Raw genomic sequence first — 27,592 nt, forward strand, 5'->3', positions numbered from 1 at the left:
AGCTCCACTGCAAAACAAAGCATCCTCCAAATGGCCGGAGTCCTTCTAGTGCTCTAGCAGGGAGCACTAGAGCCTTGGTGGCCTGACCAGTGTGCTCAGCATGTGTCTGTGGGAGAAGCAGGCCTCAGACAAGCACAATTATTGTGTCTTCTTAATTTTCCTTCTAAAGTTATTTGAGGGGACTGTGGTTTTGCCTTCAGCAAAACCCCCTTAACAGCCGGGAATCTAAAAGCAAACAACATTATTTTATTAGGTTACCCCAGCAGATGAAAGCAGAGCGTTCCATTTGGACTCTTTTTGGAGTCCATTAATGCATTAGCTAAAAACAAACCTTTCTAAAAGAGAGTTCCCGTAGTCTTCAGCAGCTTCTCAGGGAATGCTTAAGAAATGGAATGAACTATAAACTAGTAATACATTCATTGATAAGAAAAACTATTGTAATAATATATCTCAACCCTACCATGAAGCTTATCTCAAAGGATATGATTTTTTTAAACTCTTGTTTTTAACAATGACCAGGGAATTTAAATTTATCTTTTAGTTTATATGATAGTTCTTGACTCGAAGTAATGCACTAAATAAAACCAATTTAAAATAGCTGTAGTTTTTTTAACAAAGGATTCACGCCATCTAAAATAAGTCATCAATACATAAGCCTATTATGATTGTCTTCAGTTATGGTTTTTAACTCCAGCAGCAGAAAGGGCCTGTAAATAGGAAAACAATGAAGATTGCTCATTGGGGATAAAAATAGATTTCTCAAAAATCCATCCATCTACCTGTCTAAATAACCATGGGCCTCCTAAGACAATCAAAGACACAATCCCTACCCTCACGGAGCCCAATCTGGACTTTTAAACTGAAGACTGACACTGTTTAAAAAGATAGAGGTAACGAGGCTGCTAGATGCCTTGGACTTTAAAATGAAGCAGTGAACCCCATGGTCTTCACACCACCGCAGAGCTCTTTGTGGGTAACTCCCCCCAGGTAAAACAAGAAACACACATCTCTCTGTGGGCAGTACCATTTGTGGGAAGAACATTTCACTGCTCTGACCAGGGAAGCTGTCTTTTAAAAAATCTTCGGAAAAATCCACATCCTGAAAGCATTTGATTACCCTGAATTTAAAATGGGATTTTGCTCAGTGGCAATGATACAAATTCATCCCCATAAATATGGCTCCTGTGGTAAAAGGCAGACGATGACTTTTCGGGATGGTTTATCTAGAAGGTTGATAATGCAGCCACGAGATAGGATTCATCAAATTCTGCTTTTGGAGATTTCTTTCCCTTTACTTGAAGAATTCCTCCCGTGCAACTTGTATTCTCAAAACCTAGTTGGAGGAGGTCACAGTTTTGATATGTGTTATGTGCTCTTAAACATTTCCAGAAGACTGTCAAAATGTAAGCATCCTGAGGTTTACATAGGCCACACCATTAAATAACATTGAAGCACAAACTTTTAAACATTGTTTTCCAATGGTAAATATTTTAGCTAAGTAAAAACTGAAGCTTGAGATGCAATGAGCATTTAAATGACTCCTTTCTGTGCCAGAATTCTTATTTTTTTCTGTGCGACCCTGGCTGCTGGGATTAAGGCGACCCCGGGGAGCTCAGCAAATGGTTGTGGGTTATGAAGTGTAGCAGGAGCTTGGAGACAGCGTGCCACCCAGCCTCAAGAAACTCAGCCACGACTGCAACCCAAGAATCAGCGTGTTCACTTTGTGGTCAGCTTCACATTTTTTCCCCTCCTTGAAAAAAAAGCTGCTATGAAAGGCCCCTCACCCAGCCCCCCAAGTAATCACGAGGTGGACCAAGAACAGAGCCAAGAGTCCAGGGTTGGCAGAGGAGGGGAGCCTGGCCCCCTGGGTTGGGTGAGCAGGCATCTGGGAGTTATCACCTTCAGCTCCTCAGCCTCGTAGGGGGAATCAACCCACAGCACAGCAGCCGCTGCTGTGCAGGATGACAACGTTGATGACAACAGATTGTGCTGTCACTTCAGGAAGAAGGGAAACCCAGAACAAATTTTACAGTGGTTTTCACCACACAGTGATTGCAGTTCTATTCAAGGCAAGTCACAGGCACACCACCCACTGAGCAGAACTCAGATGGAAATTAGGCCACCTTCAAAGTCTCACCAGTCTCTGCCTTTCCCCAAACAGAACAAGCCAAGGATTTTAAGGAAACACAGCCGCGTGGTCCTATCTCCACTGGCTTCCTGGAGTCTCTGGTTACTTATTCATTGACTAGAATCACCCTCAGCTGCCAGGACTTCCACGTGAAGCCAGGATGGATGCTCTCCCATCGAATGCAGCAGCCTCTTGAAGAAGCAGGCGGGACAGTGCGTCATTTCTGAGATTTAGGGTCAGGGCTTTGATCAGCAAAATTATAAGCAAGTGAGGAAAAGGAAAGGAGGGACTCAAGAAATTTCCTCCCTATTCAAAGGACCAAAGCTGGAGTCCTTCCGTACTGTGATGCCCAAGACATGGTTGGACTTTTATGACTCTTTGAGATTAAAATATATTTATCACTTATCCCACTGAATGGGGGAAGAAAGGTTTCCCCTTTGGTTTTATCCAGTAAACACGGAAGAAACCGTGTATATATTTGTCCTGTATCTGATGATGATGACAAAATTCTTCACTCCCAAAAACAAAAACAAAGAAAATCAGACACAGATGGTGCCAACTCTTTCCCATTGTAAATTACAACTTTCCATGGCAGCCAGTTGGTCTATAGCAAGAGACCGAAAAGTGGCTGTCTGCTCTGGAGGGAAACTCCGGGGGCTCGGAACGTTCATACAGACTGCCATCTTCCTTCAGTAGCCTCTCTGAGAGTAGGACACAGGCTGGGAAAAAAAGCCCTACATTCTGTTTAAGACATCTTCCCCCAAATCACTATAGTGCTAGCCAAACACCAGCAAATGTTAGAGATAGTGGTATATGGTTTTGGTATGAATAAAAGTCAGATTAGAAAATACAACTGCAATTTCATACTAGTTTTCATGTCCAACTTCCACTGAAACTTTATATGACTTTAATTGACATGATAAGAAACTGCCACAAGAGCTGGGCATGACTAGAACCAAAGTGTCAGCTGCTGGTGGTTGTCAGGGTTAAATGTAGCTTCTCTCACTCACTCTGACCATGAAAATAAGGGAACATACACCACTTGAAAGACCATGGGGATGTATCTACACCATATGAACAGAATCCCCCTCAACGCACTACAGACAGTCCAGTAATGACAATTATTGTCATTCACCACATGAAGGCACAAGAGCAAACAATTTAGCAGCTTTTAAAAATAGTTTATTTCCATCTTCACAAACACGAGCCTCTGACCATTCTGCAAGGCACCACAAATTAAATAAAAACTCATATTAGAATATATTTGTCTTACATGATTCAAGATAAAGTGTATTTTAAAAGCAAATGGGTGCCAATTGTAGGGGGTGTGAGGATCAGGGCTGCAGTATTTATTGGAATGGGCAGTTATCAGGACATGTGCGTCACTTGAGTGGTGATCCCAAATCAGCACTTCCAGGAGAGGGGCTGCAGTTCAGTTTCTCTGTCTATATCATAAAATGCCAAAAGCACTTCTTTAAAGTGCAAAGACTTTTTACTACTAGTCCCGGTATCAGTAACAGAATATGATTACTAAACATCTCCAATGTGGTTTTCATTACAAAGAAACATGTTTCACATAAAAGCCTCATAATATAATCCAGAGACAGAATTTGTGCATGCGTAAAATGCGAAGCCAGGCTGGCTATTTCTGATACATATGTATTTTCTCATTTCTTCCAGGGTTTTACTTTTTATTTTTATAAATATGAACCCAGTTTCAGACCCATTTAAACTCACATGAAACACTTTGCTCTGAGCACCATGACTGCCTTTCAGAAGCCTCTTTGGGACTGTCATCCTAGTACAGGAAGGGCGTCTTACTTTCTATTTGGACCCGCTCCTTCCTCAAATCATGTTAGTGTTGACCAAATCCCTGCAATTGTCAGATACAAACAAAGGTTTCTGAGCAGAGGCCCAAAGAATAATTAGGAATAATTTCACAATGATCTGGTTAAGAAAACACACAGGAAAAAAATGATTTCATGTTATAAAAAGCTTTGACTTGAGTTAAACGAGATGGATGTGAAAGGAAGGGGGCATGGTTTCCGCCCGGGATGGGTGTTCCTTGCTGCAGTACCGACCAGAGGCACAGCCGGCCTGGCCTCCTACGGGTCCTCACTGATGACTTTCGAGGTAGATGCTGATGGCTTGAAGAGAGGTAGGTAAAGTCCAAATTTGTTTTCAATCCCTGCAAAGGTGGCAACTGCCAATTTGTATCCCCCAACGTGATCAGGATTCGGGGCAGGCAGGGTGATCCTGGATTTAGGAACTGGCTCTGAACCTCTAGGTTTTCTAAAGGAAGAGAAAAGACAGTCAGAATCTGAGTTTTTTGTTTTATCAGTTTTTTTTTTAACTTTCCTAACAATTAATGTATAAGACATAAAGGAGTTGTTGCATTTGGATCGGCTGTATATTCTCCTTGAAGGGACCTTGTCAACATTTTCCCAAATCTTTTCTATTTTTTCACAGGGACTAGACTGGCGGCACCTTTTTCAATGACGGGAGAGTACAAGCAGCAGCCAAATTTTAGCAGATTCACTGTGATACTTACACTCCTCCAAAATCAATGTAGAACCACCGCTGTAGCAATTCGTAAGTCAGCAAAGTCACACCAAATTGGGGTGAGGATCGAAATACGCGAGCTTTAAAAAAACAGGGAAATAACAGATATAATTAGATTAAAAAATTTACCTGATACTAAAAGCTTAGTTAAGAACGAATTATTTCCGTACCACCAGCTCCTTTCCAAAGAGCTTTTGGGCCTTCTTCTCGAAGTATCTTTCTAAAGCAGTCTATCACTCCGTTGTAAGTGGTTTGGCCAGCCCGGGCAGCCACCTGTAATCTTGTCTTGATAACATCAGCAGGGGTCACTAAAGATGCTGCAGGCATACCTGCAGGAGAGACACAACACCATCTCAGTCTGGTCACATTCTCACTATATAAAAATAACTGTGCTTTGAGCTGCAGGGCCGTGGAAAGAAAGTTAAGAACCAGATGGGATAAAATGCCTATTTCACTGCCCCCTCTATGGGAAGCACAAGTGTGACCATCTTGTCTGCAAGGATGGAGGCTCCTGCACACGGCCCTCCCAGCATGCACTTGCCTTTCCCTACGTCACCCAGCCCTCATGTCTTATGTCTGTAGTCTTACACGCTTAAATAGATTTAAGAAATTATTCATCAATAACATTACTTCAAGCATCTGGGAACAAATGAGTAATTTTTTTTTTTTGCTTTCCTGTTGAAATAAAAACTCGCAGAATCATTAGGTCTGCTTTTTCAGAGGTGAAGCGTGTTACATGGTTCCTCTGGCAGTGACAGGAGATGCCTTCTCTCACATCCTCCATTCCAGACTCTTACCTCTCCAATCTCACAAGAAAAATACTTTACTGATAGCTAAAAAGCACTGTTTGTGTTTGCAGGGAGGAGGGGGAGACTCCCACAGATAACACTTTAGGATTCCTTGTTCCTAAGGCTGACATCTCCAGAAAAATATCTGGCAGAAAGTTTATAATTTATACTGGCTGATAATCAATGAGAAAGGAACAACAACAACAAAACACCCTCCCCAAATGACCAGTGGGGAATTTTTCTGCAGTCATTTTATCCAAAATGGGGCAGCCCATGTTTAGATTTTTTAAAAGTGAGACTGTACTCAGAAGACACTGTCTCTTCTGGTTTTATTACTTTTCCATTATGAACCTATTCCAAACCAAATTGGTCAAATGCAGATGCATAAATCTCCTTTGCTTTTTTTAAGGCTTAATAATTCTGTAAGAATTTCTGTCCAAACCAACATGGTCTGGCTCACAGCTCCACCTCATCCTTCTAACAGACAGCTTTAAAGTGACTGTGTGTGTGTGTGTGTGTGTGTGTGTGTGCGCGCACGCCTTGGGAAGTCTGCACACTACCCGCTTGCCTTTATTATTACTAAAGCAGTATCCTTCCCTTTTCTGAACATTAATCTTAAGTAAGAGTTTTTACAAAATGGATCACAGTTTTGCACACAGAAAAACTTACTTTACATTCCATGCTTCACTGGGTAAGTCACATTACATTTCCTATTCATTTGGACGAAATATTTTAACATGGAGCCAGGAATTTATCCGCCAACATAATGGAAGGAAACATCAAAAATGCTCAGAAACCCACTGTGTTCACACCACCAGTTTCGCTTTAGTCGGACACTAACTTTCCCCTGCAACAATGGGCTGGCCCGTGGAGAGACTGTGAAAGACCTCCAGGCAGGAAGATGGGTGAAAAGCTCCCTTCAGAGAGGGTAGTTTTCACAAACACTTCCTTGTTATGAAAAAAGAGAGGTGTATTAGGGTTTAGGAAAACAGGCATGAAAAACACCGATTAGGGAATTTTCTTAAAAAGGAAAAGAAACACACATGCTACTTAGTAAGTTGTCTGGCAAAACTGACTGAAGTTGTGGAGGGATGCAGGGACTGCAGAAGCCTGAACACGATTCTCAGCATCCTGGTTCTCAGCTCCCATCTCTCTTAAGCAGATGTCCGGAAAGGCCTAGGAGGAACTGTGGCCACTGGGCAGGGGATTTGCTTAGTTACACTGGAGAACTGCATCAGGCTGTCCCATAGCAAGGCCAGGAGAGCAGCAGATATGGCAAGAGTTTGGCCACTAGAGAGCTGCTGGGGGGAGGGCGGGGGTCTAGGGCTGGCAAAGACCCCAGGCAGATATGCCTGGTCTCGCTTGGCTTCCAAAAGGCTAAGACAAGGCCCATCAAATGGTCTGAGTTTTCCCTGTTCCTAAGAACAGGAGAGTAGGAGATGGGAAGGCTTGTTCTCCCAGTGGGAGAGGACTGCCACCTGCCTGATTCTTCAGTGACAAGAGAGATGGAAAGACCTTATGGTCACCTGCCACCCATGTGACAGGGGTAATTTGGGATGCTTCTCAACCAATAAAAAAGTTACAAATCTTCAAGGGGGCCCAGTAACTAGAGAGTAGAAGATCATTTATGACACATATATACACATAACAAACTGGCTTGCATGAGTCACATTTAACTTTCATAAAAATTCCATTAGTATTTATAAAGAATGAGCTTTTCAGTTTACTGGATATGACACGAAGTTTAGGATCGATTTACTTTGGGTCCAGGTAAGAATTTCCCAAATTCCCTTTGCATCCTTATCTATATTCTCTATTTAATAATGTCAGCTTCTAAGAGCAATGCGATAAAGGAGGATATGAGAAAATATCATGTTTTGTTCATACTTTTAAGCCGAGATTTTCTAAGACAATATTATATTAATACTACATAGAGGTTGATGCCAGTGTCTGTGTAGTGAATTTTATCTTTTATAAGTGTGAGCTATGCCTCTGGACTTGTGAATGCTATTTTTAAACTCTGAATTCCATTTAGTCTGACTTTAACATTGCTACGCTTGCACATCGTGATATTTACCTGCTATGTATTTTCCAATCTGTTCTTTCAATGTTTCTATGTTACTGTTTTCTCAAACTTCAGATTACTAGATTTTCTTTCGCAACTCATCTCAAAGTTTTTGTTTTTCCTAGGGCCACTGAATCTGCTCACACCACTGCGGCTGCTAGATTTATTTCTGCTGCCCTGGATTTTGCTATTTTCTCTGCTTTTGGTTATTTCCCTTTTGAACTGCCCCCCTCCCCAAGTAACTTTATGAAAGTGTTGCGGGCCTTTGTTACACAGGTCTGCACTGACAACAGGCACAATCAATTAGCGTGTGCGTCCTCCTCCCGCAAGGTGAGGAAAGTGGCACACTGTCACCCGTGTCCTTCTTCCAGCCTCCCAACCATGCTTCCTGCATAGGGAATAAATACACAGACTCAAGTCAGTGATCGTGAAGACCTCCCCAGAAGTTTGACTTTTATTTGTTGCTTCCTGTATCCCATCCCTTCCAGTTCCTTCAGAGAAAGTCTGTGAGGGGAAACACCTAAGTCCTTGCAAGCGAGAAACCAACTTTCGTTCTGCCCTCCCTCCTGAAGACTGGTGTGTTGCTGGGAACACAGTCAAGGTTGAAGACTCTGTCTCTTTGGCATTTAGAAGGCACCGGGCATCGCAGATGAAGGGCAGTCCATCTTCCATGGCTGACGTGTTTTCTGGCCTTTCCTTACTGTTGCTCCCTCCCTAGGGAACACCTATGAAACAGATGTGAGACCCCCTGGATTGACCCTACCTGTTTCACATTTCATCTTATTTTCCATCATTATGCATATTCTTGTTCCACCTTCTTAGAGTTTGTTTTTATGACTTTATTTCCCAGAAGTTAATTTGGTCTTTGATCACGATCCATTCCATCTTTAGAGCCATCTCTGGATTTTTAATTTTGGCAATCCTTTTATTACTTTTCAAGAAAGCTTCCTCAGTGATTATTCCTTTCAAATCTCTCTGCGACCCTAATTATAGTTCTTAAAAAGACCCTTTCTCTTCCTTGAAGTGCCTGTTTTCTCTGTAATTCTTCTTTTCAAGTACCTTGTTGCTCCTTCATGTCCAAAGACCTCTGGTTGTCTATTGATATTCAAGTTCAAAGGACAGGCTGATGAGTATCTTGTATGTAGTCGTAGGTGGCTTCTACCATACTCTGGGTCTGTTTCTGTTTCGCCCACAGGTCTCTCATATGAACAGAGGGTTGTCTAAAGGGTTTGTGAGATGGATGAGACCTATGCACTAGGGGCAGGGGGCTAGGGAAGCAGGCAGGGTGGGGACTTTCCAAACTGCTGAAATGGGAAATGCGTCATTTTGGAGGTAGGTAGAATTTACTTTATATTCTTCTTGGGAAGAGCTGCCATTAGTTTGTTCTTTTCTGCATCTGTGGTAAAGGTCTGGAATTGTCCTGAAGCCCCACCTAGCTTTTTTTCAATTCCTTTCTCCCGCCCTCTCCAGGGGAGAGGTCCCTTCTTTTATAATGTAAACTTTTAACCTGGAAACAACTGTCATCTGAAGCACCATAGGAAAACCAGGACAAAGGGCCAACCCAGGCCTGCCACAGCAAATGCGTTTCTCTAACTTTCGTTAATGATTTCCTCTGAAACTTCTCTCTCCCGTCCATCTTTCTATCATTGACTCAGAGGTTCTGCTCTCACTTTCAACGCAGTTTTTCCTGCGAGTGTTTTGGGCGGCTGCATCTTTCCATCCAGTTTCAGAGTCAATATGGCTCTGCTGTCTGCTGAAGGCTAGGACTACCATTTGTTAGTGATGATATAGAATTTTAAAAAAATGTATTTTCTAGACATTTCAGGAGAGATGGATGAATACGCTCAGTCTATTATCTTGATCTTGCCAATATGTTTTTCTTTTTAAGACGCTAAGAATCGCTTTTCAATTATCTTAGTCTTAACAAATTTGTGCCAGTAGAACTTTTCTCATAACACACATCTCTAACATGTTTGCAAAAGAACCATGACCCGTCACACATATGTAACACTTCCATTCCTGTGTATTGAGCAACTTTTAGAGAAATTCCTCAATTTCAACTTAATCTAAGGTAGTTAACTCAAAGGCAAGACGGTCACTGCAGTTTGACTTGCTCCTGTATCTCTCCACTCTGACAGTAAAAATCATCGGGTATGATAGCCTGCTCTTTAAAAGTTGAGAAGTAGACATATCTGCCAATGTTATTAGAAGTTGTATTGACATGCCCTTCACTAACTAAAAAGCACCATGTTAACTGCAGGAAATTGAAATTTGGTTTCTCAGTTTCAGGCTCCCTGGGTTAGTTCACCTTCTGACAAGCTGAGGTACTCTGTGGCCAATGAACAGAAATTCAAACACTGTGGTCTTGCTCTATCCTGGGAAATAATGGAGCAGATATTATAGTATCTAAAGATATTCCCAGCTGATAACTAGATATAGAAATCTAAAATAAAAAGAATGTTCTCCAAGTTGAGATACTCATAACCACTTCTGTTAAAAAAAGCTGCATATTACTAAAATAATCTAATTTTAAGACTAATCAAATTTTTGGAAAGAAAAAAGTGAGCTAGTACTTGCTGAATAACTGGAATTACTATCAAAACATAGAAAGTATGATCATGTTCATTTAATCACAGACCCATATTATTTATACTAGGACTATGCAACAAAAGATACACGTGTTCTGTGTCAGAGATCAATTTGAACTTGGTACATATGAAAATGAGTCATAATACATTGCTGTTTGATAGTAAGTTGTTGGCCAACAACTATTCATTGTGGTTACCTAAAGCTACCTATAAAAAGAAGTTTTATATTTTGAAAGAAGCTTTTCTCCTTTCTGTTTGATGACAACAAAGATGACTTTTGCCCTAGGAGAGACTTCCTGGGATTCTCCGCACGCTGCGTTCTCTCCCTAGTGAATGCCTCTGCTCCTATTGTACCCACAGAGGAAAAGTGGGGGCCTGGTGCGTCCTCCACCCCACAGTCCATGAGGGTCTGGGGCACCACTGTGCTCATTGCCCTTCTCAGTGGTGGTGTGCTGGGCATACTTCTACCCAGTCTTCTTGCCCCTTCCTCCCTGGACTCAACTCTCTGCTTGAGGAGCCAGCAGGATAGTGACAAGTTGCTCTGCTTCCTCCGTGAGAGCAGTTAACTGCTATCACTGGATACCAACATGTTTGTCTTACAATGACTACATTACTAATCTTTCTTATTAATTCTAACATATTTTTTAGGTCTTTTAATTGGGAAATGCAGGGGAACAGTCATTTGTAAATTACGACTGCTTCACTTCTTCTTTTCTAATGTTGAAGCCTCTGAGGTTGTCTTCTTACTGCACCATACTGAGTGGAACCTCCCCAATAAGGCAGAAAAAGGAAGGTGAGAGAGACATCCTTGTCTTATGCCTAATTTTAATTAGAGTGGCAGTTATGACATTTACCATGGGCTTCCAGGATCTATTATTAAATTGAGATAGGAGCTTATGCTTTTGTAGAGGTGTAGAATATACAAAGTCACTGAGCTTTGTAGCTGATCCATACTTTGAAGACTAAAACTAATATGACAAATTGCGTCTTGTATTTTCCCATGGGAGAAAGTACATGAAATGAACTGTTCCCAACCCATACTTACTTCCCAATTCACAGAAACTGTGGGATAATAAATACAACAGGCTCCATAGTTGACCACTCCTTACACTGACCACTTCCTTAAGCTGACCTCATTTTCACAGACTGGACATGCACCATATGTACAGATCAGTACAACAGACCTTCCCTTAGGTTGACCACCTCCGTACTTTGACCAGTTGTTTCAACTTACAGGGGTACTACTGCATTTGTTATTTTAAGCTGGTAAGTTTTGGCATAATTTAGTATCCAGAAATAACTAATATAGAAGGTATCTGGAAAGACAACAGTATGACTATGGTGTTAAAATTATAATAGCACTGGGATGTCAGCTACTTGGAACTTTTAAGAATAATGTGTCAATGCCTTAAAATCGGTCATACTTTTTAACCAACAAATTCACTTTAGAGAATCTGTTTCTCTTATATACTGGGAACTAATTTTTTTCCTTCTGCTTGTAAAATTTTTTTTGGGTGGAGGGGTTTGTTTTAGAAATGGGGTCTTGCTGTGGTTCCAAGGCTGGCTTTGAATTCCTAGGTTCAAACCATGCTCCCACCTCTGCTGGGATTATAGGCATCCCTGGTAAGCTAAAATTCACTTAATCTCTACCATAATCTTGTAAAACTGAAACTATTCTTATGCTCATTTATGTGGAGAAATAGGAAGAGAAGTATTAAATAACTTGTGCAGGTCACACAGTTCCAAGTGGGGAAATTGGAATTTGAACCTGAAAAGTCTGACCCTACAATACATGCCACTACCAATGGCTACTATGGCCAACAATGCTAAAGATACAATGTTAAGTAAAAAGTATATATACACAGTGTAAATGTAACTCTGTTAAATACCACAGAAGGGGGAAAATTAGCAAAAATGTTAAATAGCAAATATCTTAGGGTACTGGACGAGTGGATAATATTTTCTTAGCTACCCATTGTGATACTTCCCAAATATTTTACAATGAATAAGGTTACTTTAATAATCATAAAAAGGTAATAGAAGAAAATAAGCCTTAAAAGTGAAAAAAAGAAAAACCCTGACCAGCCATTTCTATACTCCGGTAGCACGGGTTACCTAAGAAACTCCTACCCAGAAGTGAAATCACTTGGGGTACTTATTTTCTCCAAGGGAAGAGTTAAAGATAGTATGTTCTGTGGAAAGAGGAAAACAAGGCTTAGGAAAGCACTCTAGACTAAGCTCAATTTCATTACTGATTTTTGGAGTGATTCACAGATTCTCCTGTATTCAATATAATACTGGCTAACACTTACTGAGCAATTCCAGTATGCTAGGCACTATGCTAAGTCCTTCGCAGGGAACCTCTCATTTAGCCTCACAAACACACTATGTAGCAGGTACAATTTACAATCTCCGTTTACAGGTGAGAAAACCAAAGCTTCGGAGAAGTAACTTGCCCCAAATCACACAGTAATAAGTGGTACTTAATTCTCCCCATTAAGTCCCAATAAGTAATTTGAAATAAATTACAAACTTTTTGATTCAAAAGTTCTTCGTATGCATACACAGGAGAAATGACTTATGAGGGGGCAATGGCCACACTGGAATTAGAATCATGAATTCTATATTCCAGGCTTGAAATCATGATTTCTTAATGTAGGCACAGGGGTTTCAATGCTAATCACACAGCTAAGGTCCCTAAGCGGCCAGAGAAGAACAATCCTGTGTCACGTACCAGTGCCACTGCCTGTGAAGACAAGGGATGAACTCCGTACTACAGAGCAGCCATGCAGGTCTGTCTCCAGGGTGCCCAGGCTATGGCCTGGGCTACTGCCCGGCAGTGAACAGAGTAGCAAACAACTTCTCCAAGTTGTTCTCAGGCTGTCTTTCGGAATAGCCTGGAGATTGTGGCCACGTATCTGATGAGAATAACACCTGTACCAAAGATGTTTAAACGTAGGCATCCTGTGACTGTCTTAGGGTTTAGTAAATGTGTGTCATGCTTGGAGAGCTCATCTAGGCAATTCCAACCTTTAAAGTCCCTGCACAAGGAGAAGCATCAAAGATTGAACTGATTCCTGCTGTGGCTAATTTTTTCTACTGATAATATATGTGTGTGTGTGTATGTATATATTTTATTTATTTATTTATTTATTTATTTAGACTGCCTTAGTTTTTTGCTAAGACTAAGAGCAACAGCAACAGCATCAGCAACCTGAAACTCCTAGGTCAAGCCATCCTCCTGCCTCAGCCTCTCAATACCTGGGTCTACAGGTGCCCATCATGATGCTCGTTTAATTTCTACTTTTAAGGACAGGGCCTCACTTTTGCTAAGGCTTCTCTTGAACTCCTGAGCTCAAGGGATCTTCCTGCTTCAGCCTCCCAGAGCACTAGGATTACAGGTGTGAGCCAGTGTGCCTGGCCTTCTGTCAATGTTGTCAATGCAACACTGAACAAAAAAGAAATAGTTAATTCCATCTAGGATTTAGTAATCACTGCCCCTCCCCCCAAATAACTACACAGGGAGGAAAATGGGTATTTCTAACTAGCACAGATCTTTTCAGTTTTACTACATTTCTTTAACTTAAATGATATGAAGAATAACTATTGTTTAAGCTCTGGATAAACTTTTATGCACTATTTTGTCTAGATACTTTTAAGGCACAAGTAGGCAAATTTTTTAAAAGTTCTGGGTAGCTGGGCGTGGTAGCTCACACCTGTATTCTCAGCACTTAGGAGGCCGAGGCCGGTGGGTAGCCTGAGCTCACAGGTTCAAGAACAGCCTAAGCCAGAGCTAGATCTCGTCTCTAAAAAATAGCTGGGTGTAGTGGCGGGCGCCTGTAGTCCCAGCTACTTGGGAGGCTGAGGCAAGAGAATCACTTGAGCCCAAGAGTTTGAGGTTGTTGTGAGCTGAGAGGCCACAGCACTTTGCCAAGGAGAACAAAGTAAGACTCTGTCTCAAATAAATAAATACATAAATATGCAACAATTCTGGCTACACAGTTATTCTTATGCTATGAAGTGAGACTATGAAATGATACAGAACTTGAATTGGAACACAGTAATTCCACAAAATGAGCCAATATATTTAATGAACGCCTTTTAGTATTAAGAAATTAACCTTGTCTAATAATCTAATCTTCTGGAAGTAAGATGAATTTCTTTCCTTTTCCTTCCGGTAGCTAGTCAAAGAAACCTACAGCCAACCCATGTGCACCCTGTCATAAACTATCAGCAAAAATTCCAGTGCAGCAGTGGGGCAGGGAGATGGGGACAGTGGGAGTAGGGAGTGGTGAGGGGAGCACAGGAAATCCATGAGGGACACTCACCAGCTATGGCACCAGCTAGGAGCAAGCTTCCCGGGCTAATGTGCCCATCTTCATCTGCAAAGGAAGCCTTCACATGAGCATAGCATGGAAAGTAGATGGCCGAGAAAGGAATGTCCCGCAGAAAGCATGCTTTGGCACCCTGCACATTTGCAAAGGAAAAAAAAAAACCACATGAAACACATATCCCATTGAAAAGATCAAGCTTCTTTGGAACTCACCTCAGAACAAAATATTCTTGGAGAAGACCAAATTTGTACTCATAAGTTGAAAGGGGAATAGAAAAAAATAACCCAAATTCTGTAAGTTATAAATCTGAATCTTGTTTTTAAAACTAAAACGAGTCCTCTCTTGTGATGTGAAAAGGGAGAAGAAGTTCTCACTTATTCTGATGCTAAAATTTCAATTGAAACACTTTTAGAACTCTGCCTGTGATAACCTTTTAAATCTTTACTGGTAGCCAGTCACTGGCATTTCAAGGAAGATCTTTTTTCTGGTCTCAACAGAAGTTAGGCATCGACAATCAAGGTATCTTTTTGCTCACACACCAGGAAGTAGACAGATTACACAGGTGGATGGCAAAGAGTTTTTTAAAAAAATACTGTTTGGACTCTTTTCCAGAAAAAGTAAAAAAAAAAAAAAAATACATAAAATACTATGTATCTTTTCAGGGGTTCCTAGATCCCCCAAATTTATTCACATGCTTACCTGCCACTCAGGGTTTATGAACATTGATACATGCCTGCTTTAAAGCCTTAAATATTTACAGTAATTCTGACACATTTTAGAGTTGCATGTAGAACAATTAGCTACTAGAGCAAAGTCTTCACCAAATAATTTCTGGTGCAAACATAATGCCATGTGGAGACCCTGAGAATGAATGAGGGATCAGAAATACGATATAATATTACAATGAAAACCACTATATATATATTGCATTTGGGGTAGGCTGAATGGAAAGGAAATTACTTCTTTTCAACACTTAATGATTTAATACCATTTCTTTCACACATTTCTAATACCTAAAAATTTCCATCAAATACAGAGTCTGAAAGGAAAATAATGAATCCATCCAGACTCAACAGATCTAGCCACACCCAGTGACATTTATTGAGGTCTAGTACTGCAGGATCTGGGGTCGTTTTGTCAGGTTTGAGGCTGAGCTCCCATCTGTCAAAGGTCCTTAACCCTTGTGCATCTGTTACTACGGGCTTCGTTCTTCCGACACCCACATTTCACTGCTGACTCAAACCAGGATTGTGATAATAAAACCCTTAGTCTTTTTCCTATTCCGCAATTTATTTAGTTGCCTTACACCAGTAGCATAAGCAGGACTTTATGTTTAACCCTACTGTATCTCATCCCAGGGGAATCTCGGTTCTGCCATGTGGGCTATTCCTCAGTCGACTCTCTCATGGTGGCACTGGGCATGCCTCTCTTCACTCTGTGTACAGCTATTTGCAAAAGGGCAGATGCATTCAGGTACCACCAGTCAACCCGCCCTTCCTTGTCTACCCCTACTGTTAAATGTCTAATTGAAATTAAGAATCACAATACCCACCACACCCATGCTACTCATTTTATGTGTGCAAACTGACACCCAGGACAGTTCATCCATCAACTGCCTGTGACTGAGGGCCATGCCCCTCACTCGTTCCAAGGACATTTGGAAGTAGTTCCTGGAAACAGGCCAAACCTCAGGACTCTAAGAGGATTTTCCACTTGCCCCAGCTTTTTCAAGGGGAAAAAGTAGAGTATAATGTCAACATCCACGTGTAGCATCCAATCCTTTCCTTATGACTAGTGTTTTTAAAAGTTAATTCAGGCAGTCACTGTGTCAGGGGAACATCGTCCCCTTTAATTTTTATTTTCTCTTCCTTTTCCTTTCTTGCCGCTAAGTCTTCCTGCAAGTTCTCCTAGCTATTTGTCCAATGGAGACTATGTCTAGAAACGACTCAAATTAGATACCAAATAATCAACTCAAAGGGAGATCAGTTAAATATTCATGTCTGCTCCCCTAGTTAAAAAAAAAAAAATCACTGTATTCTTGATTTCCTAGACAAATCATTTTAGAGTAATTTTTTTAGGCTGCCATAATTCTTCTCTCCAATTTTGCTTCTTTTTTTTTTTTTTTTTTGAGACAGAGCCTCAAGCTGTCACCCTGGGTAGAGTGCCGTGGCATTATAGCTCACAGCAACTTCCAACTCCTGGGCTCAAGCGAGTCTCCTGCCTCCGCCTCCCAAGTAGCTGGGACCACAGGTGCCCGCCACAACGCCAGGCTATTTTTTGGTTGCAGCCGTCATTGTTGTTTTGGCAGGTCCAGGCTGGGGATTCGAACCCGCCACCTTAGGTGTACATGGCTGGTGCCTTAGCCGGTTGAGCTATAGGCGCCGAGCCCAATTTTGCTTCTTAACAACATCGTGCAACATCTGCATCTCACAGTTGCACTTCAGTCTGTTTTCTCTTATTTTTGTTGCCAGTAATAGTTTCCCTTTAAAGTTTATTTTCCTGATTGTAAAATATTAAGTGCTTATGATAGAACATACAGAAAAGTATTAAAAATTTAAGCTTTTCACATATTATAAATACATTTCATTATTTTCATCAAGAGAAATAACTTCCCATAGATGAGATTACACTGGGCTGGCTCTGGGTTGTGTCTCTGCTCCTTCAATCCACGGGGTACGGTTGTTTTTGTTTCCTGGCCACATAAGATCTAATATCATCTTCATTCCTTGGCCACGTTGCCTAAATTTCCCTTCTTTTTGTTGTTTCAAAACAGCAACCACCATCTTTGGTCTTGGCTGTCCTACTGGGCCTTGTAGATTAGGGCCAATATTTGCATACTTGTCAAAGGTCTTCAGGGACTTCACTCCCCCAGTTTCCTCTCCCCAGTCAGTCAGATGCCTCTCAGGGGAAGCTATTCAATGTTCCATTCATCTGGCCAATCAAGGTATACCTATCACTCTGCATCTTCTTTGATGATTGCAAAGCTGAGGACTTCAAACTCTTAAATATCACCTCTCCAGTCATTTAAACTCCAAATATCATCCTTACCACTGGGGATCTTTCAACTAGAGAAAGACAGGGAGTGGATTCCACATGCTTCCACTCTGTCTACACTTTCTCAATACTGTTCTGAGTTTACTTCATGCCCGTACATCTGCCCATGTCAGTGTTGCCTATATTAGGCTGGAAGCAACGGAGGGCCAGGAACTATTTCTGATTTAATTTTTAAAACACTGAGCAAAACATTTGGCTGTCAGTGCTGACCAAGACATGTTCCTGGTGACTAAGGCAATTTCCATGGGGTGGGGGGAATCACAAAAGAAAAATGGGACATACTGTCAGGTTTCAGCAAGGACATTAACTCGCTTATTGGAAAAATATATTGGAAACTAAAACGAAGTTTTAGCTTTTCAAACAAACATATATTGTTTGTTGGGAATATAATAAAACCTAGGAGGAAGCAGTCAATAATTTTGTACTGAAATATTAAAAAAGGAGAGAGAGCCAGAGATTAGCCTGCCTTATGCTGTGTGGCTTCAGTATGACCAAGAAGACCACAGAAGACATGCCCTGAACTGAGAAACACCCCTGAGGGACAGGCAGAGGATGGGTTTTCCCAAGAAGGAAGTGATGACTGTTCCAGCATCCGGGCTTTCCCTCCTTATATGACAGTAAATCGTATATCCCTGTGAGAGGGAGGGTCTTCCAAAGTGTAGTGTGTGTAAAAAGATGCTGGAAAACAACTCTAGATGATTGAAAAGAAAAACGGCTTGATCAAAAAACAGACATACAAATTAAAAAAAAAAAACCTGAAGGTAGGGTAAGTGGCACTGTGTAGTCTAAAGGGAAAAAAGCCTGGGAATAGGCTACGTATATATTTTTTAGCTAGGAATCAGGGAATGTGGTCGAATAATTTATGCACACTGGAGTGAGTATGTGGCTATGTAAGAGGTATACGGTTTCTGGTTGACAGGGAAAAGGAAGGTCAAAGGAGAAGGAGAACCTGAGGACCAGCCTCCATCCCTGCCCCACGGAGTCAGGACAACCTTGCCAGCAAGTTCCAACCTCTGCACGAGGAAAGCAGAACACCAGGTGTGATGACCCTGGGCACCCACAGCTGCGGGAGGAGCGATGGCCGATCAAGCTCTGAACCTTCCTCGCCTGTCAAAATACCACAGGCTGCTTCTTCAGATGAAGGGGGGACAAGAGCTTTAGGAATAAATTGAGTAATAACAGTCCTGTGTTGAGTATCCACTGCAGTAAAGATGTAAGGGGCAAACGCGGTGGCCGGGATTGCTGTGTCTCCCTCCCTCCCGCACCTGCACCACTCCCCCTTCCAGCACCAGCTCTGATAGGTCCTGCAGCAAATAACTCCCAAGAATAGAGTCAGGAGGTGGCCCTCTGCCTCCACTGAGCCCCAGGCATCAAAGCCCAATTCTCAAGGAAAGAGAACTTTGCAAAAGGCTGGAGAAAAGGACACAGACTTATTGAATTTCCTTGGCCTTCTTTCCCCCACTACTTCCTTTAGGCATAAAGGCAGGTACCAATTTGTAAGGCTGCCTTAGGCAATACCTGACCTGTTGCTCCCCACAATGAAAAGAGAAGCAGGATGTTAAAAAGGCTTTTAAAGTTCTAAGGGTGAAAATGTTTCTCTCTCAGGTTCCTTGATAATCCTTCATTTTGTGGAGAATACCCCATTCTCTAGTCCTACAGCAAAACAAACTGCTTAACTTGAATTTTACCTGCCCATGTATGATTTTTACTAAGTGATCAGCCATTCTGAACAAGTGACTCTAAAATAAAAGGAAACACTCTGTACTGCCCAATGGCCTGCGTCAGCAACACAAAAACTCTGGCCATTAAAAAATTAATAAATTATGAAGTGTGTGCCATTTGGAATAAGTCTTTAAAAACATTCCTGCCCTATAAGAAAACCTCTACATTTCCCTGTCTTAAGTCTTTCTTACCAGCTGTCTAGGTAGACAATTCTCTAGTTGGCCCTGAATTTCCTTTGTAAACTTAGTAAAATCTCTTGGGGAAAACTAAAAATACAAAAATGCAATCCTCTAATCTGTTACTATTCATTACAGTACTTTTCTCCAAAGAAGGGAAATTATTCGGTTTTTCTTTTCTTTTCTTTTAAATAAAAGGCACACTAATATAGACAGGGACAATAAAGAGCATCTTAGGGTAGTTTAAGGCTCCATTCCAATTCTGTATCATTCTAAAGTCTCTCCATCATCATTCTCTTTAAGGTCTAGGAAAGCTTTAAGGTCTCACTTAACTTTAAGTTAATAGTCCACAATTGATACTGGCCAATTAGATAGGCTTAGAGGCAGTGGCCACAGTGTCATCACCGCAACAGATCATTTATTTTGCTTCTCATGCCTTTTTGATGTGGACGCTGTGTTGAAAGCCCAAAGAAGCTTTAATCAATTCTCAAGTTGCTGGACTCACCCACTCAAGTTTACTCTGCCAGATCTGCCTGGCATGAAATTCTCTCAAAAGATACAACACAACAGGATATTTCTCTCTCTCTCACAGAACTATCTCCAATGTCTTTTTCCTTTTTTTCTTCATTTAAAGCTCTTCATCTTGGATGGTATCACACCTGCCCAATCAATCCAAAGAAGGAAAAAAAAAAAAAAAAACAGTCCTGAAGGATGGTGCTGATAAAGAAGGGAGGGCCAGGGCACGTCTTTCACATGCTAATTCCTGCTTATTCTAGCTGTACCTGCAAACACAGCTCTAAACAGACTATTTCTAATACAGGGAAAGGTAATTACACTCACAAAGGCACTTCTGTGCTGGGCGGGCACCAGGAGCCAGCAGGTCTGGGAGACAGAGGCTTAACAGAGACTCCAGCAGTGAATGCACATTGTCTAGCATGGGGGGAAATGCCAGACTGGGGACCCCGCAGCACTCAAGACAACAGAGGTGCACCTTGTCTGGGAAGGTTATTCAATGCTTCTGGCACCTGTCGTCAGAGCCACCCACCCTCCTTTTCCTACCTTACAGGTTTAGAATTTATTTGGCATGTATAATTGTATATTTTGGTCCCAAAGCTACAAACAATGGGCAGCATGTCAGGTCTTGATCCCTCAGCATTCCTCCTGGTTTCCCTAAGTGATTTAACCCTTAGAGACACAGCCTGGCAGCACCTCTCTTACCCAGGCAGGGCACAGTTAGGCCTCACATGCCTGGGATTCGCACAAGGTGAGTTTTGGGTCTTGCTGAGAAACGTCACTGGGGCCAAAACCTGTTATGTGATGTCATTCATTACGTTAAAATCCTATCAACTAGCCAACAATTGAAGACTTGGTATCGGTGAACACTGAAATTATTTTGATTTGAATATAAAATATGAATATCTATTACTTGGTTTCTTTAGTCCAGGGACTTTTAAGACACGAGTTTCCTGTCAATTTCGCTGTAATTCTAACAAAACCATCTTGGCAACTCTAGGTTTTCTATAGGATACGCCACAGCCGTCTCAGCTCTGGCTCTGTATCGTTCTACTATTGAACATTGCTTTGCCATCAACAACGCGCATCCCTAGACCACCTGGAAACCCTAGATGGGACAGAGTTTCATCACATGGGATTTTAGTCCCCAAGCTACTGGTGATGTCACCTTCACACAGCTAATCTGCAAAATGTATCCCGTCTATTCATGTTTTTCCCTTTCCTTTCTTACCTTTCCTCCACTACCCACCTCCCCAAGCCCACTGCACCACGACCAGTCTGGAAGTTGTAATGTCCTTTTCTAGTCCAAGTACGGACTCTGGAGATTTTAATACCCATAATGAATGGATATAGTCTCTGTTAGCTTGACTTGCCTTCTATTTTTTTTTTTTTTAATTCTTCCACTATGCTGGCAACCTGGTATAGTCAACACAGAGTTGGCATGAACCAGGCCTAGAACGCTACCCAGCTACCGGCTGCAGTTCTCCAGCACAGGATACTCACTAGGGTCCAAGCCACCTACACAGCGGCCTGCAGCTGTTTACTGTCCTTCTGTGTGATACATGTGCTTGGTACATTAAAAACCCCGTTTTATCACTGTGCACTTTAATTCTGACTTTGAAAACACTGAGCATTCCTAATTGCCACTATATACATCTAAATTAAGGCCATGATATTTAGACTAAACATTGACCACTTCCTTTGGTCTTCATTCCTGTTAATAGTTCCACCTGCCATCATTTTCCTTCTGCCTGAAGTACATGCTACCATTTCTTTTATTAATGCGCTGGTAATGTGCTTTTTGAATTTGGCTAGTCTAAAAATATCTTTATGCCCCTATTCCTGAAAGATATTTTTATAGTGCATTTTCAGAGGGTATACAATTCTAGGTTGAAAGGTTTTTGTCTAAAGACAAAGATACTTTACTCAACTGTCTTCCAACCTTCATTACTCCTGTTCTTCACTTAGCTGTCAGCTCAATTGCTGCCCCTCTCAAGGCAAATCTATTTTTTCCACAGCCACATAAGAGCTTCTCTTTAGCTCTGCTGTTCAACAGTTTTACCCTGATGTTTCTTGTCTGGATTAGTTTTATTCATCCCATACTTGCGATTTGTTGAACTTCTTAAATCTTGTTTTAATGGCTTTCATCAGTTCTGGAAAACCTTCAGCCATCCTCTCTTTTTTTATTCTGGTTTCTCGATCCTTTCCCCTGATGGGGAGAATACCCCCAAATATGGTGCTCTGACATGCTGAGTGCTTTGAAAATTCAAAGGCCTCAGAACCAAAGTTCTTCCTGAGTTTATTCAACCATCCTTCCCCAACACCATTCTCTCTGATCCTCTTTCTCTCCCAAAGCACAGGATGACGCTGTTCTCTAAAGTTCCCTTATCTACCCAGAAACCAAACTTCCCAAAAGAAATATAATTGCCTTTAATACCCTCCTGAAATTCCATTAACCAGAGAAGATTAAAACTCATATTACAGAGGAAAAGAATAACTATTAAACACCACACCTAGAGCCCAAACAAACTTTGTCCTAAACCAGTTTGTTCTCTAGTCTCATTCAATTTCCAGATATTATTTACTTACCATTGTCTAAGCATTAGATCCACTCACCCCCCCAAAAATCATTTACTCCTACACTTCTATCTCCTCTTATCTATGAAGAAGGTATATGAATATGTGTACCCAATAGGATTAAGTATTTATTCTCCTCCAAATCGCCCATGCTATTCATGTTAAAATACATTTGTATGATTTGTATGACTTTTTCTCCTATTAACATGCCTTCTGTCAATTCTCATTCAGCAAACATTCAGAGGGTGAAGAAGAAAGCTTTTGGTCTTCCCCCCATATCTCTATGTCTCAATCTCTCTCTGTCTCTCAGGAAGGCATTCTGAACAATTTATCTTGCAGTTCACTAATTCTCTCTTCAGCTACGCTAAATCCATTGTTAATGCTATCTATTAAATCTAAAATTTTAATCATGATCAATACTTCCTTGCTTTTAAATTTTTTTAGACAAAACATTCCTTATATATTTCTAACAATTTTAAGTCTTTTTTTTTTTTTTTTTGAGACGGAGCCTCAAGCTATCCCTCTGGGTAGAGTGCCATGGCATCACTCTCACAGCAACCTCCAACTCCTGGGCTCAAGCGAGTCTCCTGCCTCAGCCTCCCAAGTAGCTGGGACTACAGGCGCCCGCCACAACGCCTGGCCATTTTTTGGTTGCAGCCATCATTGTTGTTTGGTGGGCCCGGGCTGGGGATTCGAAACCGCCACCTTAGGTGTATGTGGCTGGCGCCTTAGCCGGTTGAGCTACAGGCGCAGAGCCACAATTAAGTCTTTCTGTTTAAAATGCTTCCTATTGTTTTTGCTATTTCTTGAGTTTTTTAAATTGTGAATTGTTCATTCATCTATGAAAATTCTTTGATGTCCAGGTTGAAGGTATATTCTTCTCTAGATTGTGTCTGCTTCTGTCAGGCATCTGTGGGCACTGCCAATTCAAGACTATTTAAAAATAAATTCCTAGCTCTAAGTTTTTCATATCATCCAAAAAGTATAAATTCAACTTGCAAACCCATATGAGACCAGCTTGAAGTTCCTGGTTCTCAGAGGAGGGTTTCCTCAACTCCCTTTTCCTCCTTCTCTACTGAGAAGGAAGACAGTTTTCCTTGAAGATTAGGGTGGAAGGAAGCACTGTTATTTTACCCTTCCACTAAGGATACAGCCCTTTGAGGTCCCAGCTTTATGGGGGAGGAATAGGACCAGGGTAAGAGTGGTGTCTATGCTAGAAATTTTATGGAGGTGCTCACTCTCAGGGCTGTGCATGTGTATGGCTGGCACATGTTTAAATTTTGTCTCTTAGGTGCCTGGCCTGCCTCTCCTCAATTCCTGTTCTTTCAGATGTAGCATTTTAAGCAGTACCTGATTAGCCCCTGAGGCTTCCAAAGTTAATGCTTCTATCCAAGGGTTTGCCAAAACATAGAGTTCTGCTTACATCACCTAGTGTTTGGCTTGAATATTCTTTACTTCTTTGCTAACTTAATGTTTTTGAAAAGGTGTTTACAAAATATAGTACTCAATATTTTAAAATGTTTACAATTAGATGATTAGTTCAAATATCTGATCTGCCAATGTCTAAAAATCCTACAGAGAGAACCTAATACCTTACTGAGGAGACACTTAAGCTGATTCTTCTTAATATCATCTCAGGACGAGCTATCCCCAAACATAGAATGATTATGCAGGCCTCCTGATAATTCCTTTTTTTTTTTTTCCTCCTTGATGTAGATGGCAAAGTCTGGGGAAAAGCTCCTATTTGCCTCCTCCTTCAACATATATTAGGAAGGTCATTTCTCTACCACAGCAACCATTAGGGCTAATCGGCTAGTTGAGCTGGGTATTCTCTTTTTGTTTCACCACTCTTCATGTAACTCTTTGGAATGCTTCATCCTTGAGGGGGATGCCTTCTCAGAGCATAGACTGCATTCAAAGAAATATATATTCAAAATGGGCTGGGTACAGTGGCTCATGCCCGAGCTCAAGGGTTCGAGACCAGCCTGAGCAAAAATCGAGACCCCCCCCATCTCTACTAAAAATAGAAAAAAATGAGGGAAGAGATCTCTTGAGCCCAAGAGTTGGAGGTTCCTATGAGCTATGATGGTATGGCACTCTATCGAGGGTGACAGTTTGAGACTCTGTCTCAAAAAAAAGAAGAACAGATCATCTTAAGTATGGACCTGTATCTGAATTTTGCCACTCCACACCAAAGACAGCACATTGCAGGAGCAGGTACATAGGCTCTTAAATCAGAGACCTGGGCTCAGATCATAGTTCTGCCATTTAACAGCTCTCTGATGTTGGGTAGGGCTCTTAAAGTCTGTACTTCAAGTTCCTTATCCACAAAATGTCACATTTGTACAGATACATGTACAGTAAAAAAGGTGATGATAATTTAATTATCAATAAAAAAAAGCACACTGTATTATTAGAGCAGAAATGGAAATCGCTAATATATTCTTGATTCTACCTACTAAAATTAATTCTACCTACTAAAATTCTTAATTCTACCTATTAAAATTAAGAACTTTCTGGCAACACTGAAGGCATGAGACCATATATAATCTTTCTAACTCTGGCACCTAACAGAGTGATGGCACTCCACAAATATTTGGTGAAATGAATAACAGAATGGCAAGAAATAAATCACTAGCTAATATTTTTAAGAATTCTTTTTTTTTTTTTTTTAGCACACTCGATTCCTTTCAGCACTATGTTATAAAAATAGTATTTTTCAGGGCATCTCTTTTTTATTTGCTCTTCCTAAGTCCAAAGCAGAATGTTGGGTCTAGAGAGGGTTGTTGACCACACAGCATCAGAAATTTCCCAGGACTGGAGCAGAGTAGGAGAGCAGTATTTCTAAAAGAACTCCTTAATTGACATCATGGAATCAAAAATTAAAATTTCATAACTAACACATCATGTGTACTCTATGCTAAACACTATCCTATGTGCTTATCACACATTATTTTAGTAAATCCCCGTTAACAGTCCTATGAATAGGTAGATAAGATTACTATCTTCTTTGTACAGATGCGTTACCTGAAGCACAGGGACAGAAAGTGTTTTTAAAAAGATCTTTTTTTTTTTTAAGTTTGTTTTCTTTTAATGTAAGCTTTAAGTAGAATATGGACAGTATCTCATGACTTCTGTCTAATATTATTCAAACTCCCACAAAGAATTAGATATAAAACCTGGCCCCTTGAGGTATCTGATAATCTCTCCTTAAATTTCTAAAAATCTTTCCTTAAAAGAAACAATAAAATGTCCAAAATGTTTAATGTTTATGGCAGATACTTTTTTTTTTTTTAAGATGTGGTCTCAATATGTTGCTCAGGCTGATCTCAAATTCCTGGGCTCCAGTGATCCTCCTGCCTCGGCCTCCTGAGTAGCTAGGACCACAGGTGCGTGCCACCATGCCTAGCTATGGCAGATGCTTTTGACCAAGAGAATAAAAAGCTACTAGTAAGATGCAAAGATTTTGTTTTTTCAATTTTGGGGACTGGTATATTGATAAGACGACTCAGTCACTCTCATACACACCAAGAAACACAGTACACTGTAGATACCTCATTTAAGTACAATCATATAGTATTTGCCCTTCTATGACTACCTTATTTCACTTAATACAATGTCTTCCAGATTTATCCATGTTGTCGCAAACAGCAGGATTTCCTTCTTTTTTAAGGGTTAATAATATTTCATTATATAAATACACCACATTTTCTTTACCTATTCATCTGTAGATGGACATCTGGGTTGTTTCCATATCTTATCTATTATCAATAATTTTGTAATAAACATGAGAGTGAGGATATTTGATTTCATTTCTCTTGGATATATACCCAGAAGTGGGATTACTGTATCATATAGTAGCTCTATTTTTAACAAAATGTCATACTGGACTAGGCACAATGGCTCACGTCTGAAATCTTAGCACTCTGGGAGGCCGAGGCTGGTGGATTCTTGAGCTCAGCAGTTCTAGACCAATCTAAGCCAGAGCAAGACCCTGTCTCTAAAAATAGCCAGGCATTGTGGCGGGCACCTGTAGTCCCAGCTACTTGGGAGGCTGAAGCAAGAGGATTGCTTGAGCCCAAGAGTTTGAGGTTGCTGAGAGCTATGGTGCCACTGCACTCTACTGAGGGTAAGAGAATGAGACTCCATCTCAGAAAGACAAATGAACAAAAAAAATTTCATACTGTTTTCCAGTATGTAAAACAGCACTTTACATTTCCACCAGTCAAGACTCTAATTTGCCTACATCTTTGCCAACACTTGTCAGCTTTGTGCTTTGGGTAACAGCTATCCTAACACGTGTGAAGTGATACCCCAGTGTGGTTCTGATTTGCATTTTCCCCATGAGTAGCGATGTTAAACATGCTTCCACATACTTTTTGGCCATCTTAAATGTTTATTTAAGTCCTGTGCCCATTTCTGTAATCAAGTTTCTTGTTCTTCTGCTATTGAGTGGTAGGAATCTACTATACAGTTTGGATATTAGCCCCTTATTAGATATATGGTTTGCAAATATTTCCTTTCATTGCACAGGCTGTGGCACACAGTTACTTCTAAGTGAACACAGTAGATACCATTTGGAGTAGCAACACGGCTTCCTGCTCAGCCTATGTAGTTTTTACTGCTAATTCTGGTTAATATCAGAGTTAAGAAAACAGAAGGCCTCTCTTGCTCCAAATGGGTAGTTTTAATTTCTATAATTTGAAGAGTTGATACAAGATCTTAAGTATCATATTCTTATTCTAAAAAACAAAACAACGCAAAATCGAATCACTGTCCTATAATATCTAACTTTAGGGAAAAAAATCACATAACCATGGCTGGCCTAACCTATCATGCATCCATGCTTTTTATTGTCATCTCAGTTCTTTTCTTCTCCATTCATTGCCCGAAATGACACCAAACCTGCCAAGTGCTCAGTATCTATGCTTAGCTTGTAGCCTAGTTTTTAAATTTCCCCAAAGATGTAAGTCATCAGGCGTGCACACTCTTTCCTATCTAGCTCAACGTATCTTTCTGTGATAGTTCAGATGTCAAAAAAAGATTGGACTGAATTGGAAACCCAGCCTCACACTTACTTACAAG

At 40.9% G+C, this 27,592-nt stretch overlaps 1 protein-coding gene across 2 annotated transcripts in view; it reads right to left on the minus strand.

Moving 5' to 3' along the window:
• Positions 1–3,288: 3,288 nt before the first annotated feature.
• Positions 3,289–27,592, minus strand: part of SLC25A13 (solute carrier family 25 member 13) — a 182,941-nt gene continuing 158,637 nt past the window's right edge. For both annotated transcript variants that reach the window (XM_023518825.1, XM_003782693.3), the window contains exons 15-18: positions 14,460–14,598; positions 4,861–5,019; positions 4,680–4,770; positions 3,289–4,420 (exon numbers count right to left, since the gene is read on the minus strand). In XM_023518825.1, the coding sequence (XP_023374593.1) occupies positions 4,234–4,420; positions 4,680–4,770; positions 4,861–5,019; positions 14,460–14,598 (576 nt within the window). In that variant the 3' untranslated portion in view covers positions 3,289–4,233. The remainder of the gene's footprint in view (positions 4,421–4,679; positions 4,771–4,860; positions 5,020–14,459; positions 14,599–27,592) is intronic.

This window comes from Otolemur garnettii, unplaced genomic scaffold, assembly GCF_000181295.1.
Source record: "Otolemur garnettii isolate 467f Iridium unplaced genomic scaffold, OtoGar3 scaffold00005, whole genome shotgun sequence".
NCBI lineage: Eukaryota > Metazoa > Chordata > Mammalia > Primates > Galagidae > Otolemur > Otolemur garnettii.